Consider the following 14203-nt stretch of genomic DNA (forward strand, 5'->3'; position numbering starts at 1 on the left):
CGCCTGAGGAGCTCCCTCAGCTTCTCGAAATAGCGGCAGGTGGCCAATCCATGGGCGGAGCTCAGCAGCCGAAGCCAGGAGACGCCTTCTGAACTTCTTGCACGGAGAGCGGCCGGGTGGAAAAGCCTTCTCCGGGCAGTTGGGCATGCGTAGAAAAAGGCCTTCCACCCGTTGCCGCGGAAGAGCACCCGCCGTCCACTACTGTCCTGCTTCAGCCGATGGCGCGCTGACAATGGTTCAGCCTCGCAGACGGGCCTTTGGATCGGCACATTTTTAGAGGCGCAACGCCCGTGGTGCCGTCACCACCCTGCACCCACACTTGACATCTTTTGCAGGCCCATACCTGCCAAGTACTGCCCTCTTCCGCACCGCACGCACTGCACCCTGTCCTCGAGACAATTGCCTTTTATCGTTCAAAGTGTCGACCCTCAATACTGCGTTGTCCACGACAAGGCGGCTGTCACTCTCTCGCGTCCGGTTGCGACTCTGGCGCGTGCAGCCACACCGAGGAGGTACGAGTGCCCACGATCTGATTATTTGGATGCGATCAGATAAGCCAGCGGCGGTGCACAACCCCCGCGGTCGCAGCAATTCGCAGCAACTCGCAGCAAGCCGCAGCAACTCGCAGCAAGCCGCAGCAAGCCGCAAGTCGCAGCAATTCGCAGCAATTCGCACTGCACCGCGCTGCCCGCCGATGGCACGCCCCCATTCCCGAGTACGGCCGTGCTAACCATGACGACCCGCAACAGCCCCCTTTGTCGCGTCCCCAGCACGCCCGTCCGCCCTCGCCGTCCCCGTCCTCGTCCGCCCGCCGCACTCGCGCGCCATGGCTTCGTCGACGGCCGCCCCGCCGCACCAGCTGCCGCACACGGCGACGTCGCACCCCGACGACCCAATTCCCTGCGAGCCTCCGCCGTCGCGCGCGGTGCCGCAGCTCTCGCTCCGGGCGAGGCGCGACCCGTCCCAGCCCGAGCACACGTCGCCCAGGTCGGCGGGCGAGTCGATGCGGTGGAGCCCGAACAGCAGCGATGACTCTGAGGCGCCCCTGACGCCCAGCACCGAGCCCGACCACGCCGTCGAGGAGATTGTCGACCGCCTCGAGGCCCTCCCGACCGCCGCCGTCAGCGTCGCGGTCCAGGCGCGCCCGCGCCGCGCCTCGACGACGCTCATCTCGGACAGCCCCGCCGACATCCAGAAGATCCTCGGCAGCGGCGAGACGGCCACCAAGCTCATCAGCCAGTGCTGCGGCGGCGGCTGCTGTCTGCTCAAGACGCTGCAGCCCGACACGTCGGCGGCCTCGTTTGTGCCCGTCGTCGTGCCGGACAATGCGGCGTTCCGCTCCCTCGGCGTCAAGCTGGGCCCGCTTGCGCTCGACAGCGAGCTCACTGACGTCACCGAGCTGCCCGCGGTGCACATGTCGTTTGAGGCGCTGCCGTCGCAGCCGGGGGCGGGCGTCGCCGACGTCCGCAAGACACCGCCCCAGTACGTGCAGCCGCACCCGCCGTACGACGTCTTCTCGGCGCCGCTGTACCACGCGCGCGAGCTGACTAAGCCCGGCGCGGAGAAGCGGACGATGCACTTTGACATTGACGTCACCGACTACCCTGACGAGGGCGGGGTCGACTTCAAGGTCGGCGGCGCCATTGGCATCTGCCCGCCCAACCCGAGCGAGATGGTCGACGAGCTGTTCGATCTCCTCGGTGTGCCAAGGTTCGTGCGCGACAAGCCCGTGACGCTCAAGACCAAGGGCGGACGATGGCCGACCATCTGGGGAGACGACCGGGCGCGCGAGCTGCGCACCACGCGCCGCGAGCTCCTGACGTGGTGCGCAGACATCCAGTCCAGCCCACCGACCAAGAAGCTCGTCCGCGTCATGGCCGAGTACGCCGAGGCGCCCAACGAGAAGAAGGTGCTCGAGTACCTCTGCTCTGCACAGGGCCAGGCGGCCTTCTGCGACCTCCGCACCACCTCCCACCTCACGATTCCGCAGATGCTCAGCGCCTTCCCGTCCGCCAAGCCTCCGCTGCCGGCCCTCCTCTCCGTCCTCACGCAGCTCATGCCGCGGTTCTACTCCCTCTCCAACGACCCCCACATCTCGTCCGCCCGTCCCGGTCTGCCTGGAACGCGCCGCCTGATCGAGATGGCCGTGACTGTCCACGAGACGCCTGACTGGCACGGCCCTGGCGCCACACGCACGGGCGTCGGCAGCGGCTTCATGGAGCGCATTGCGCAGCAGTTCATCGCTGCCGAGCAGCAAGGCATCGACCCCCGTGAGGTGCTGGATCTCCGCGTCCCCATGTTCCGTGGTCTGATGGCCAATCCACTGTCCAAGCAGTTTGGTGGCGAAGGCCCAATGGTTCTGATTGGTGCCGGCGTCGGCATGGCTCCTTTCAGAGGCTTCATCCTGAACAGGCTGAAGAATGCAAACTGCGCCAACAAGATTTGGTTGATCCAGGGCGTCCGTGACAGCATGCTGGACGAGCTCTACTCGGGCGAGCTCGGCGACCACGAGCGCGAGATCAAAAAGGTGGTGCAGAGCCGCAAGACGCGCGTCACGGGCCAGACGGAGGCCAAGTACGTGCAGGACGAGGTGCGCATGCAAGCCGACATTGTGTGGTTCGTCATCAACGCCCTCGACGGCCGCATCTTTGTGTGCGGCAGCAGCAAGGGCATGGGCGAGGGCGTCGAGGAGGCCCTCATCGACATCACCATGCAAAAGGGCAATCTGAGCCGCGAGCAGGCGCACGAGTTCTGGGCCAACAAGAAGAATGACGGCCAGTACATTGCTGTGAGTTTTTTCTTTTTTTTTTACATGTTTAATACTTGTGCACCGCTGACCCAGGGCAGGAAACTTGGTAGCCTCCGATGGCTTACTGTTGTATATACACGACGTTCCTCGTCGTTTCCACATCTCATGGCTCGGCGTTGTTGAAAGAAAAGTGCCACTTGGACAATTCGGCTCGCGCCTTACATTGATGGATTTGATCGGCTTTGGGTCTGGGTCCGTGTCGCTCCTTTGCGAGACACGTAGAGCACGGCGTTTCCGGCGTATATTTTTCTTTCCCATGTGCCTCGCAATGTCAATGGACATGTACGCAGACGGGTGTTGTTGTCGCGCGAAAGAGGGCGGAACTGTGTACAATCACGTTATTCTCGACTTCACGTTCTTGGATTCCTGGGTCTGTGCGTGCTGCGCGTGAATTGAAACACGGCAATGATGCGAATGAAGAGATTAGAGTGCAAGAAGGTGCAAGAAAATGCAGGCAAACATCACGATAAGGTTACATCTATAAAAGTGGGGCGATTGCGCCCTACGGACCGCAAGAGAAGGCGACGTCGGCACGTCTGTCCTCGACATGCCTCAATCTCCAACTTCAAGATGACTACCGATTCCCGCCCTCGAGTGCTCCTCTTTGGCGCCGGTGGCGTCGGCACCGTCTATCTCTGGCTGCTCTCCAAAACCTCGACAACGACTGCAGTCTGCCGCTCCAACTACGACGTCGCTAAGGAAAATGGCTTCATCATCAACTCCTCCATCTTCGGGCAAAACATCCACTTCAGACCAAACGTCGTGAGGAGCTGCGAGGAAGCAGCGTCCGCGGACCCAACACCATTCGACTACATCGTCGTATGCAGCAAAGCCATCCCCGGCACAGTGCCCGCCTGCATCGCCCCAGCCGTCACCCCAGGCCACACCGCCATCGTACTACTGCAAAACGGCGTCGGCATCGAGGACGAGTACCACGCCGCCTTCCCCGACAACCCCCTCATCAGCACAGTGCTGTACTTCCCCGCCACCCAGCGCCCAGCCGGCACCATCACGCACGGCGAGATAGAACGCCTCGAAATCGGCGCACACCCGAGCTCAGCCTCGCCCGCGCACGCGGCCGCCTTCACGCAACTAATCCAATCCGCCGGCGCCACGGCCCTGCTGCACACCGACATCCAGCGCATACGCTGGACAAAGCTGCTCATCAACGCTTCCTGGAATCCCATCTGCGCCCTCGCGCTGAGCAAGGACACGGATGTGCTGCAGGCCTCGCCCGGCGCGAGCGCGGTCATCGAGGCCGTTATGTGCGAGATCCGCGACGTGGCTGCCGCGCACGGGTACGATATTGCGCTGGACAGGGTGCGCTTTGAACTCGGGCGGGCCACGGCGAGGATTCCGCGCCAGAAGGGTATCGAGCCGAGTATGCTGCAGGACGTGCGGGCTGGGCGGCGCATTGAAGTTGAGGCTATCTTGGGGAATACCGTCAGGATGGCGAGGGAAAAGGGCGTCAAGTGTGACAGGCTGGAGTTGCTGTATGTGCTTGCCAAGACGCTAGATTTGCAGTTGGGGAAGAGCATCGAGGGCTGAGAGGGTGTGCTGGGTCCCGGCGTGTGTTGGCTTTGTCTGGATTGGAAGAGATTTATTCCATTGCGTCGCAAAGAGCTGCTGGACGCGCCACGTGACCCGACATTGACATTGACAGCGTGGCGGGTGTGAGACGGCGTGGGAGCGCGGTGTGCTGTGCGAGAGCGACGGGGAGTGAAGACGAACACGAACAGAGGCCTGGAGACGAATGCAGCAAGACATCATACAGGTAACCATTGCAATACAGGCTAAAAAGTCCCGACGATGCGCTTGACCACCCTCCGAGGCCCCTCGCCGCTGACCTGCAGACTGCCCTCCGCCTCGGCGCTGCGCAGCACCTCGAGGAACTCTTGGTTCTCAACCTGCTCGCCGGCACCCTCGCGGATATGCTTCACCAGCTCGCTCAACCTGACGCTCTGGCCCGCGCCCACCAGCTCGTCCAGCGCCGCGACGACGGCGCGCTTGAGATCCTCCCTCCGCCTGCGGTCGCCCGAGCTCGAGCCCTCGGTGAGCAGCGACATGTCGATGAGCCCCGTGCGCGCATCGGTCGCGGCCTGCTTGAGGGCTGACTGGATGAGGCGGACGGCCTCGTTGACGTCGTCGGCCGTCACGTCCGCGGCAAGCCGCATCTTGGCGTGCGCCTCGGCGAGCCGGATCATGCTCTCCAGCTGGCGCGTGGTGGCGGTGATGCGGCGCTCCTGGGATCTGATGTCTGCGCCGAGCGCGCGCATGGCCACGTAGGCGTCGACGAGCGCCTTTTGCGCGGGCGCGGTGATCTTGGGGTGGATGTTGGTGCGCGCGTAGGATATGTATGCTGTGAGGAACTCGACGGGGAGGACTTCGGCGCTGGATGCGTTCTCGGGATTGTCCTCGAGGTACATGCCGACGAGATGACGCGCGAGGCGGCGGTCGGCCTGCTCGTCGATGCGGTCGAGCACGAGATAGACGAGATCGAAGCGGGAGAGGAGCGTGGGGGGGAGGTCGATGTTCTGCGGGACAGGGAGGTTGACGTTGTATTTTGATCCAATGGGGTTGGCCGAGGCGAGGATGGAGCTGCGGGCGTTGAGGGTGGTGATGATACCTGCCTTGGCGATGGACACGGTCTGCTGCTCCATGACCTCGTGGAGGACTGAACGCGTGGATTCGGACATCTTGTCAAACTCGTCGATGCAGCACACACCTCCGTCAGACAAGACCAAAGCTCCAGACTCGAGGACCAGCTGACGAGTCTCGGGATCGCGCGTGACGTATGCGGTCAGACCTACGGCGGAGGAACCTTTGCCAGAAGTGTACACACCGCGCGGTGCGATTCTGTGCACGTATTGCAGGATCTGAGACTTGGACGTCGATGGATCACCGCAGAGCAGGACGTTGATGTCTCCGCGGTACTTTGGACTTCCGCCCTTCTCGAATTGCTTGTTTGTGCCACCAAAGAGCTGAAGCAGAATGCCTTTCTTGACATCGTCCATCTCATAGATACTGGGCGCAAGGGAGCGTGAAAGAAGCTCGTAGACGTCCGGGCGTGCAGCGGTGGCCTTGATCTTGTCCTCCTCTTCCTGTGATACTTTGCGGGTTTCTTCAATGTCGCCAGCGGCATGCTCTGCGAGTTCCTCTTCGATGGTCGACACGTCAATGCCCATGCGCTTCTTGTCGACCTTCTGTATGTGTAGGGCGTCGACGTAGGTTTTGAAGATATTCTTCACTGACCGCTGACGAGGGTTGATGCGCACCTGGCTGCACTTGAAGATACCCGTGATCTCGACTCGGTCACCGGCCTTGCATACATCGACGAGCTCATCGTAGGCGCAAAGAGAGACGGAGTGGGGCGTCTGACCATCGGGAACGTTGTCAGGTGTTTCCTGCAGTTTGATGACCTGCTTGTTGGCGAAGCCGGATCGGTTGTGCACAATCTGCATGGAGTTGGGAGAGTCGCACACAGGACGCGGGCACTTTGTGGGCTCAGTAATCTTGCCACGGTCAATGTCGACCCTGACTGCGTGATTGCACACTGAGCAGCGGAAGAAGGCTGTCGATGTCAGTAACACTCTTCAGAAATGGACTGCTTGCACTTACCGTCTTTCATATCTGGAATGATAGGGGTGGTCCTGATGACCAGACCCTTCACACTGACCAGCTTGTCCATGTCGCCGGGGTTCAGTTCGCGCAGATTGATCGTGTTGTCAAGGCCAAAAGGCCTGACATTGTACGACTTCTGGTCAACCTCACTGACCAGGTTTGGGATGTCTGCAAAGGGCGCAGGAGAGGGCGCTCCTGGTGTAGGCGCGTCTGAGCTCGGCATGGGCGGCAGAGAGCTCGAGTCACGAGCTCTGGGCGGCGCGCTGTGTTGTTGCTGGCTAATCTGAACCCTCATTTCCGCCATCTTCTTCTCGGCAAGCTCCAGCATGACGTCCTTGATGGCGACATCCATGATGGGGATGATCTCGTTGGGATAAGCTTGCAACTGGTGCCATAGTTTCCTCGTTGGTGGATACGACTTCAGGTTGCGGGCGTCCAGGTTCAGAGGCGTGATACCAAGCTCAAGCATGATCTTCATCAAGTCAACGTATTCTCGAGTCATGGCGGCATGGTCTGCAGGCAGGCTGGTGCCCTCTTCCAGCTCGCCATCCTGGATCAAGCGGTATTTTCTCTGGAAGTTGACGAGGAAGTCCTTCATCGCGTGTCTGGCATCAACCAGGGAGACGTTGGTGCCCCAAATGATGCGCGAAGTGTTGCCGCCCAGCGCATCGGCGTCTGACGTGTTTGGATTGACATTGGAGAAAGTAGCAGCATCCGAGGCGTCGCCGACGGGCATACCGTGCTCGTCGACAAACATTCTGCGGCGCTGGCCACCCGCCGAGCTGGCACCAAAGACATCAGAATGGATGTCGCTCCTCCGGTGTCGGGCTGCCGACTCAGAGCCACGAACAAAGAGGGCACTGCTGCTGCTGCGGAGGTCGGTGTTCTGTGCGTTGCGGGCGCGGCCAGGGCTGGAGCTCGAGGCGTAGTCAATGGGCGACGAGTCTGAGCGATCAGCAAAAATCTCCGCCAGACAGTGACGGGTGGGGCCACTCTACCTCTACCGTTGAGGACACTCGCCCTTGGTGTCGCACCGCCGTCGCTCTCTGCTGCGCCGTTCGCATAGGCGTTTGCTGGCGATGAGGCCATAAACAGGGGAGACTGCGATTGTGTCGAGTCGGCCCATGGCTTCGAGCTGCTTGGCGATGCGAGCAGTCCGCGCGACGCCTGCAAGGCCTCAGACTGCAGCTGGCCGTCCGCATCCACGGGCGCAGGGCTGGAAGGGACTGCAGAATTTCGCGTTGGTCGTCGCGGTGTAGCAGAGGCAGAAGAACGCTGCGTGCGCCGCTTCGTGGGTGAGGACATGATTGCGGGGCAATGGTTGCATGCAACTTTTGTGCACTGCGATGCAGTGTGGAGGCGTATGAAGGTCGGCTGCTGCGACGCGTTGCTCACGCGAAAGGAGACGTGAGCGCGTAAAGTGCTTGTTTCCTAGCCGCTTGTGGGGTAGTGTTTGTCTCATCGCCCCGCGCTGAATCCATTTCGTCGACCAGGGCAACAGGCGACTTCGCGACAAGGCAGCAACTCCCACATGTCAAAAGTGTGCGCAGAGTGAGGACAAAACCCAAACTTTGCAGTGCACATACTAGCTACAGCACATCCGTCGACATGGCACCTCCTTCCAAGCTCGCCGTTGCGACCGGCTCTGTCACTCGATTGGTCAAAGAGGAAGCCAGCTACCACAAGGAGCTGGTGCAGCAGGCGGAGCGCATCAAGAAGCTTGAAGCCAGCGAAGGCGACGAGAACAAGGAGTACACGCTGCGACAAGAGGTGGGCTCCCGGTACGCTTCGTTTCGTGAGAGTTGTTCTGACAGCAGCGCAGAAGCAAGCCCGCCAAGAGACCCAGAATGTGTTCCCGGCCATTCGAGCAAGGATCGAGCAGGCTGTCGAGAAGCTCGAGGCCGAACTCGTGAGTCGAGTTTGCAAAGTGGCATGAGCACACGCTGACAGGTAGCAGGAGAACAGCAACAACACCGGTGGTAACGCAGACGAGATCAAGAAAGCAGAGGATGCACTAGCGGCCGGAAGAAAGGTGATTGCTGAGGGATCATGAAGCCTGTTTGGACGGGGTATGAAGTGTGACTGATGGAGAGACGAAACAGACGGATCATGAGCCCGTGTGGACGGGGCATGAAGTACGATTGATGAAGAGACAAAACAGAGGCCTACCAACCTGAACACCGCGCTATGCACCATGCACCAATCCAAACATGAACAGTTCACCGTCGATTACGACTCGTCCATCTTGTCAGGTGAAGCCTCGCCGTCGTCCTCGCCCTCTTCCAGGTCCTCTCCTTCGTCGATGCCGTCCGAGTCCTCGGCTTGCACGTCGCCCGTCGGCGCGCCCGAGTCGGCCATGGGGATGTCATACTGCGCGGACGATGGTGCTGGAGACGGTACAGTACTGGCGTCCCTTGACAGAGGCTTCAGTCGGTCCGGCGGTGGCACCTTCAGTGACTGCGACCCCTCTCCGCTCTGGCCGACGTGAATGGGCGTCATGCTGCCGTCTGGTCGTGGAGTGCCAACACGGCTGCCATCTCCCCGAGATGTGCTGCCCTCGCCCTCCCCATCTTCATCGCCGTCCTTCATCATGCCCTCCTTGCGCTCTGCCTCCTCCTTCTCGTCCTTGATCATGCGCAGCATCTCCCTGGCCTCCTCCTCGATGCGGCCAAACTGTATGCGCCGCTCCTCCCACGTCTTCTTCGCGGACCGGACTTCGCGCTCGAGATGGGCAATCTCCTCGTCCAGCCTCTCATGCGCCTGCCTCTGTTCATCTCGCGGCTTCAGCATCTTGCTGCTTGTGATTTTCTCCGTCAGCTCGTCGTAGGTCTTGCGCACCGCCAGCGTCTCCTTCGCATCGACCAGCTTCACGCGCAGGTCCTCGATCGTGTCTCGGACGTGCTGCTGCTTCGCTGTGATGCCGTCCTTCTCCACCGCATATCGTGCCCGCTCGGTGTGGTTGCTGTTCGTCGTGAATTCGAAGCGGAGAATGGCATAGTCGAGCATGGAGAGCTCGTTCATGATGTTGTCGCGCCATGTCTCGACTTTGCGTGCCTGTTGTTCGCGCTCGACTGCTCTGGCGGCAGCCTCTTCCTCGGCAGCCGAGGCATCGGGAGGCGGTGAGGGCAGCTGCTTCGACCGTGCAAAGTCGAAGAAGTTGTCCTTGAGCAGGCGGCCGGCGACCTGCTGGTACGGTCGAGCCTCAACGGCGAGCAGTCGGGATACGTTGTGAAGCGCATCTGCAGAAAGTCAGCGGGCGAACAGCAAAGCCAGCTAGGAGAGCCCACCTTCATCTGCTTGCGGCAGTAGCGACCAGTCCGTGACTGCCATGTCTGTACGAGATCTCAAGTGGGGGTGCTTTGCGGTTGTAATGTGAATGTGAAGGTCTAGCGCAAACGATCAGAATGGAAGAGCAGCATGGGCCGGGCGCTACCGAGACAAGGGTACCGCTGCTCACCCGCAGATCCAACGTCACCGTGCCCGTCTGCGCGTCGACACATGTTCGCACCCGTGGTTGCACATGCAACTCTGCCTTTTGGCTGCCAGCGATCCTGCGCCCTGTCTCCCAAGATGACGAATGCACGATAGATGTTCCGTGCTTCACCGAGCCCGCGCCAGAACATCGCCGCGCTACCGCCTCTGCACTCGACGCTTCATGGACCCCTAGACGGCGATCCTTGGTTCCGACAAACGTATCCGTACCAGACCGAAGCGCACACCAAGGCTCTGAAGCGCACACCAAGGCTCTGAAGCGCACACCAAGGCTCTGAAGCCACAATGCCCGTCTCCAGCCTGTACGAGCTTGCCCGGCAGCGGCTGATCAAGAACATCGACATGCTTACCGACATCGGCGACATACCCTTCTCCTTCCTCGAACCTGTCCTCCGTCACATCCAGAACCCACAGCAGCTGCAGGAGCTGGAGGAGAACTGCCCGCAAATCCAGGGCGAGACAAAAGACATATGGAGAAGATACATCCGGAGAGACGTGCCAGACTGGGACAAGAAGCCCCATACGCCCAGGGACGACAGGAACTGGAGCAAAGTGTATCGAAAGCTCGTGAAGGATGCCGAGAAGGAGAAGGTCGACCAGGAGAACCAGCTGAAACAGCAGATGAAGGCGCTCCAGGCGGGCAGAGAGGTCAACAAGACCGTCATCATGACCACGAACAAAAGCTACGGTCGCACGGGCAGCCACTGGTCCATGGGCAGCGGGAGGGACTACGGTCGAGCCGCCCCGCCTGCGAAGACGGGAAAGGTGGCCATGGACAAGCTCAAGCGCGGCATGTTCGACCGCAACCAAGCACGCACCAAAGCCGTGCACACACCGCAGCACCAGCTCGCCATGAAGAAGCAGATGGTGTCGGCCATCCCCGAACGCCTGGTCAGGATGGCACAGCAAGAAGCACCCAAGACCATGGTCCTGTCCAAACAAGCCTCCGCATCTGCTGCCGAGAGGCGAATCCCAAAGCCAGCTGCGACTCAACAAAATATCAGACAGCGTCCAGCTGTAACACCGGCCCAGTTTGTACCGCCACCCCGTACTTCGCTCCCGGCCGGCCAACATTTCAGCGCTCCCAAGCTCAAGCCCACTACGCACGGTGTGGGAGCTGCGTCGGCGCCGAAACGGAAGCGAGAAGGATCGAGCATGTTCCAGCCGACCAAGCAGCGGAGAGCGTAGTTACGCGTCGTCGATTCCTCGTTGATTGCTACGAATCCTGCGGGAATGGAGTACTTGTTGCATTTCCTATGGCAAATGTTGTTCCGTGTTCTATAGACGGCGCAAGGCAAATTTGTATGCGTTTCTCAAACAGTCCGGCGCAAGGCGATAGATCACGCATCTGCATGCGTCCAATCCATCGACTCCCAGTTCAAACCCGACTCTCACACATACCCAATCCACCATCTACCCCACACACTCTACTCTTTGCCCGCGGCCTCCTTACCCCCTTGCCTCCTCCCCTCACCTCCTCACCCCTCACCTCCTCAGCCCAAACTTACTCAACCTAATCCTCGGCACCATCCCCGCAAGCACAAGCACACTCGCCACAATCACAGCCCAATGCTGAATATGCGCCACATTAAGACTATACCCCGTCCACGACGCCGCGCAAATCGTCGCCAGCCCCAGCGTCGCAATCACATACCCGGCGATCCTATGGTACTTGTAGATACTCTTCGCGTTCTCGACGCTGCCGTACAAGCCCGGCGCATAGTACTGCGTGAAACCCACGAGCGCCTGGAGATACACCAGAACGTAGAACGCCAGCCCCAGCCTCGCGTGCGGCGACGCAAAGTGCTCGTGCCCCGGCCCCGCCTTGTTGAGCTCGATGACCACGAGGCCTGCTGTCAGTGCCGCGGTGCCCACGCTGTGCAGCAGCGCGTGTGCGAGCGTACCCGCCCGCTTTTGCGCTACTGTGTGCGTCGGCTGTAGAACCAGCGCGGCTTGGATCGCGAGCAGGAATCCCGCTGCGTTAAGGAGCTGTGCGCGTTAGCGTCGTTTCTCTTCGTACCGGACCTTGCGGAGGGGGAGATGTACGGGGTGTGCGGAGAAGAAGATTAATTTCTGCGAGAGGATCGCGCCCCAGATTATGGCTGCGAGCTGCGGGGGTCATTAGCTGGTGCGATGCGAGAGCGCTGGGGACGCACGATCCAGATGCCTCCTTGCGCGACGGCGGCGGTGCCTGGGTGGTGTTAGGCGGACACGAGAGAGGGGGGGGGAAAGGGCCTCGAACCTATCCATAGATTGTGGTACAGTGGCTGGCCGTCTGTTTGGCTTGCGTCGCCTCGTTGGCCCAGGAGAGGTTCCTCCTCGCTCTGGCCGCGCGCTGCGGATGCGGATTGAGGTATCCCGGTCGCGGATGCCATTATGCGGATCCCAGTTTCCAAATCGATCACGATGCGTGTGGAGCTGCTTCAGCTTCAGCTTCGCAGAAAAAGTCAGATAAGGAAAGCCTTCGCGAGCAGGAGGGGTCGTCCGTACTTGAGCTCGTGCACGATGTTGCGGCATCGACAATGACGTTAGAGAACCCGGTACATTGCGGCCAATCAGCGGCTGCCAAACGGTCAGCCGCCGCCGTCGGGCTTCCTGGACGCGCCTCAAGCGCGCATTTGGTTGATAAACGGGGGGAGCTGGGAAGTCGTGATGTTCAGCATCGTCCAGGTGGTATGTGGGACCTTCCGCTTGTGAGGTGTGCGGCGTGGGCTTCGTCAAGACGGTCATGTCTGCTTTGAATGTTGACGGGATGTGCGGTTCACCGCACGAAATGTGTGACTAATTTGTGTGGCACTTAGTGCGTCGTGCATGCTCGATGAAAGGCGATATTGTAGACGAGTTCGATGTCGAAGGTAGCCGCTCTTCTGTTCTTCCTCAGCTATGCAAGAGTTGAAACTTCGAAAGCGGTCTGACCTTGGATTAGACGAATCGGCACGACATGTGATGAATCGTAGATAACTACGGAAGCATGAAGTGACTCGTTCGTGATTAGGGGAAGTCTTTGGTATTTCCTTCAGGACTTCCCGTTCACAACTCACCAGGTTGAGGTCAATCTGCACAAGATATGCAGCCAATCTAAGGCCGCAGTTCTGCCCCACCCACAAACACCTTCCTTCTGAACATTTGCTCGAGTCAGCCAACAACACACAGGCACTGTCAATTATGATCCTGCAATTTGACAGACTGCCGAATTTTCGGCTGCCAGACTACCCGGATGTTCCCCTAATATTGGACGGCCATCCGCTCAGCATATACCAAAAAGATATTTTCAGCAAAGAGCAGGATGCTATCAAGAAAACAGCATCAGTACCTCACGGCATTGCAACTATTCTCTATCGCTGGCATCCAAATACTCTGGCCGCGTTTCTGGATGTAGATGCCTGGTTCAGCTTCACCTGGACGGCGACCTTGCCGCTAGCCCAGCCTGGCGCAGAAGCAAAGAAGCTGGAAATTGGAAGAGTGGGCAGTCAAGTCACGTTCGGCACGCTGGACGCTAGCGGCGAAAACTGGGAGATCATGTTGACATACAACGTCTCGTCGACCACGGACGACACGTTCACGAGGGGACAGTGGGTGCCCAACACGAAAGAGAGCATGCTAGGCGAGAGAGACGTCAAGATCCCCGAGCTGATTGAGAGATTGGGGAGCGATTGGGTTGCGAAAGCGATGAGAAGTAAGAGCTGGGAAGCAGGCAAAGGTGTCAAGCACACTTTCCACGTCGAGTACGCACCAATGGATATCTTTGGAGACGGCATTGCGACATCGCCGCATCTGCTCTACGCATCTCTAGATCTCGGCAAGTGTACTACATGCGGTACGTCGGCGGAAGTTAAAGCGCTCAATCGATGCGGACGGTGCGGCACTGCGGCGTACAGCTCAGCGGAATGCCAGAAAGAGGATTGGAGAGTGCATAAGTGGGTTTGCATGATGAGTGCAGAGGATCGCGGCATGGCCATTAAGATCTCAGAGAAGGGAGGATTGTACAAATGGGACACAGAGAGGACAATGGCTGTACGTGGGAAAGAGGTGGAAAGCGAGAATCCGTTCTTCGAAACGGTGCAGTCGAAGCGCATTAGAGAAGAGTAGGCAGACTGAAAAGTGACCTTTACCTGTCAAGTCCTCATTTTGCAGAAAGAGGGTCAGGACGGAGGAATGTCCGATCCGATCATGAAAATAGGTCTAGACATTGCGACGCGAATAAACCACAGCAAGCCTACCCCGCAAGCTATTGGCGCCACAGTCTGAGTGACATACTCCGGTCGACTGTCTTTGGTCGAC

At 59.7% G+C, this 14203-nt stretch overlaps 8 protein-coding genes across 8 annotated transcripts; 5 read left to right on the forward strand and 3 right to left on the reverse strand.

The window, feature by feature from the left end:
• Window positions 1-826: 826 nt before the first annotated feature.
• On the forward strand, window positions 827-2859 carry M421DRAFT_2510 (uncharacterized protein; the record flags this gene model as incomplete). Its single annotated transcript, XM_033588606.1, has 2 exons — window positions 827-2788; window positions 2848-2859. The coding sequence occupies 2 exons, from the start codon at window positions 827-829 to the stop codon at window positions 2857-2859; spliced, it is 1974 nt and encodes a 657-aa protein (XP_033452138.1).
• Window positions 2860-3379: 520 nt separating this feature from the next.
• On the forward strand, window positions 3380-4357 carry M421DRAFT_55531 (2-dehydropantoate 2-reductase; the record flags this gene model as incomplete). Its single annotated transcript, XM_033595315.1, has 1 exon — window positions 3380-4357. One exon carries the CDS (start codon window positions 3380-3382, stop codon window positions 4355-4357), a length of 978 nt encoding a protein of 325 aa, XP_033452139.1.
• Window positions 4358-4602: 245 nt separating this feature from the next.
• Window positions 4603-7735, reverse strand: M421DRAFT_56196 (MCM-domain-containing protein; the record flags this gene model as incomplete). Its single annotated transcript, XM_033595378.1, has 3 exons — window positions 4603-6380; window positions 6428-7375; window positions 7429-7735. The coding sequence occupies 3 exons, from the start codon at window positions 7733-7735 to the stop codon at window positions 4603-4605; spliced, it is 3033 nt and encodes a 1010-aa protein (XP_033452140.1).
• Window positions 7736-8038: 303 nt separating this feature from the next.
• Window positions 8039-8483, forward strand: M421DRAFT_2513 (tubulin binding cofactor A; the record flags this gene model as incomplete). Its single annotated transcript, XM_033588607.1, has 3 exons — window positions 8039-8200; window positions 8253-8339; window positions 8388-8483. The coding sequence occupies 3 exons, from the start codon at window positions 8039-8041 to the stop codon at window positions 8481-8483; spliced, it is 345 nt and encodes a 114-aa protein (XP_033452141.1).
• A 176-nt stretch (window positions 8484-8659) lies between these two features.
• M421DRAFT_55273 (uncharacterized protein) lies at window positions 8660-9760 on the reverse strand (the record flags this gene model as incomplete). Its single annotated transcript, XM_033595294.1, has 2 exons — window positions 8660-9669; window positions 9718-9760. The coding sequence occupies 2 exons, from the start codon at window positions 9758-9760 to the stop codon at window positions 8660-8662; spliced, it is 1053 nt and encodes a 350-aa protein (XP_033452142.1).
• A 447-nt stretch (window positions 9761-10207) lies between these two features.
• On the forward strand, window positions 10208-11110 carry M421DRAFT_55339 (uncharacterized protein; the record flags this gene model as incomplete). Its single annotated transcript, XM_033595299.1, has 1 exon — window positions 10208-11110. One exon carries the CDS (start codon window positions 10208-10210, stop codon window positions 11108-11110), a length of 903 nt encoding a protein of 300 aa, XP_033452143.1.
• Window positions 11111-11149: 39 nt separating this feature from the next.
• On the reverse strand, window positions 11150-12789 carry M421DRAFT_417634 (uncharacterized protein). Its single transcript, XM_033591537.1, has 4 exons — window positions 12165-12789; window positions 12079-12113; window positions 11969-12031; window positions 11150-11911 (listed from the first exon to the last, which is right to left on the reverse strand). Exons 1-4 carry the CDS (start codon window positions 12295-12297, stop codon window positions 11408-11410), a joined length of 735 nt encoding a protein of 244 aa, XP_033452144.1. The 5' UTR covers window positions 12298-12789; the 3' UTR covers window positions 11150-11407.
• Window positions 12790-12923: 134 nt separating this feature from the next.
• M421DRAFT_417635 (uncharacterized protein) lies at window positions 12924-14147 on the forward strand. The gene has a single exon (XM_033591538.1). It carries the CDS (start codon window positions 13088-13090, stop codon window positions 14009-14011), a length of 924 nt encoding a protein of 307 aa, XP_033452145.1. The 5' UTR covers window positions 12924-13087; the 3' UTR covers window positions 14012-14147.
• Window positions 14148-14203: the final 56 nt, after the last annotated feature.

Source organism: Didymella exigua, assembly GCF_010094145.1.
Source record: "Didymella exigua CBS 183.55 unplaced genomic scaffold M421scaffold_5, whole genome shotgun sequence".
Classification (NCBI taxonomy): Eukaryota; Fungi; Ascomycota; class Dothideomycetes; order Pleosporales; family Didymellaceae; genus Didymella; species Didymella exigua.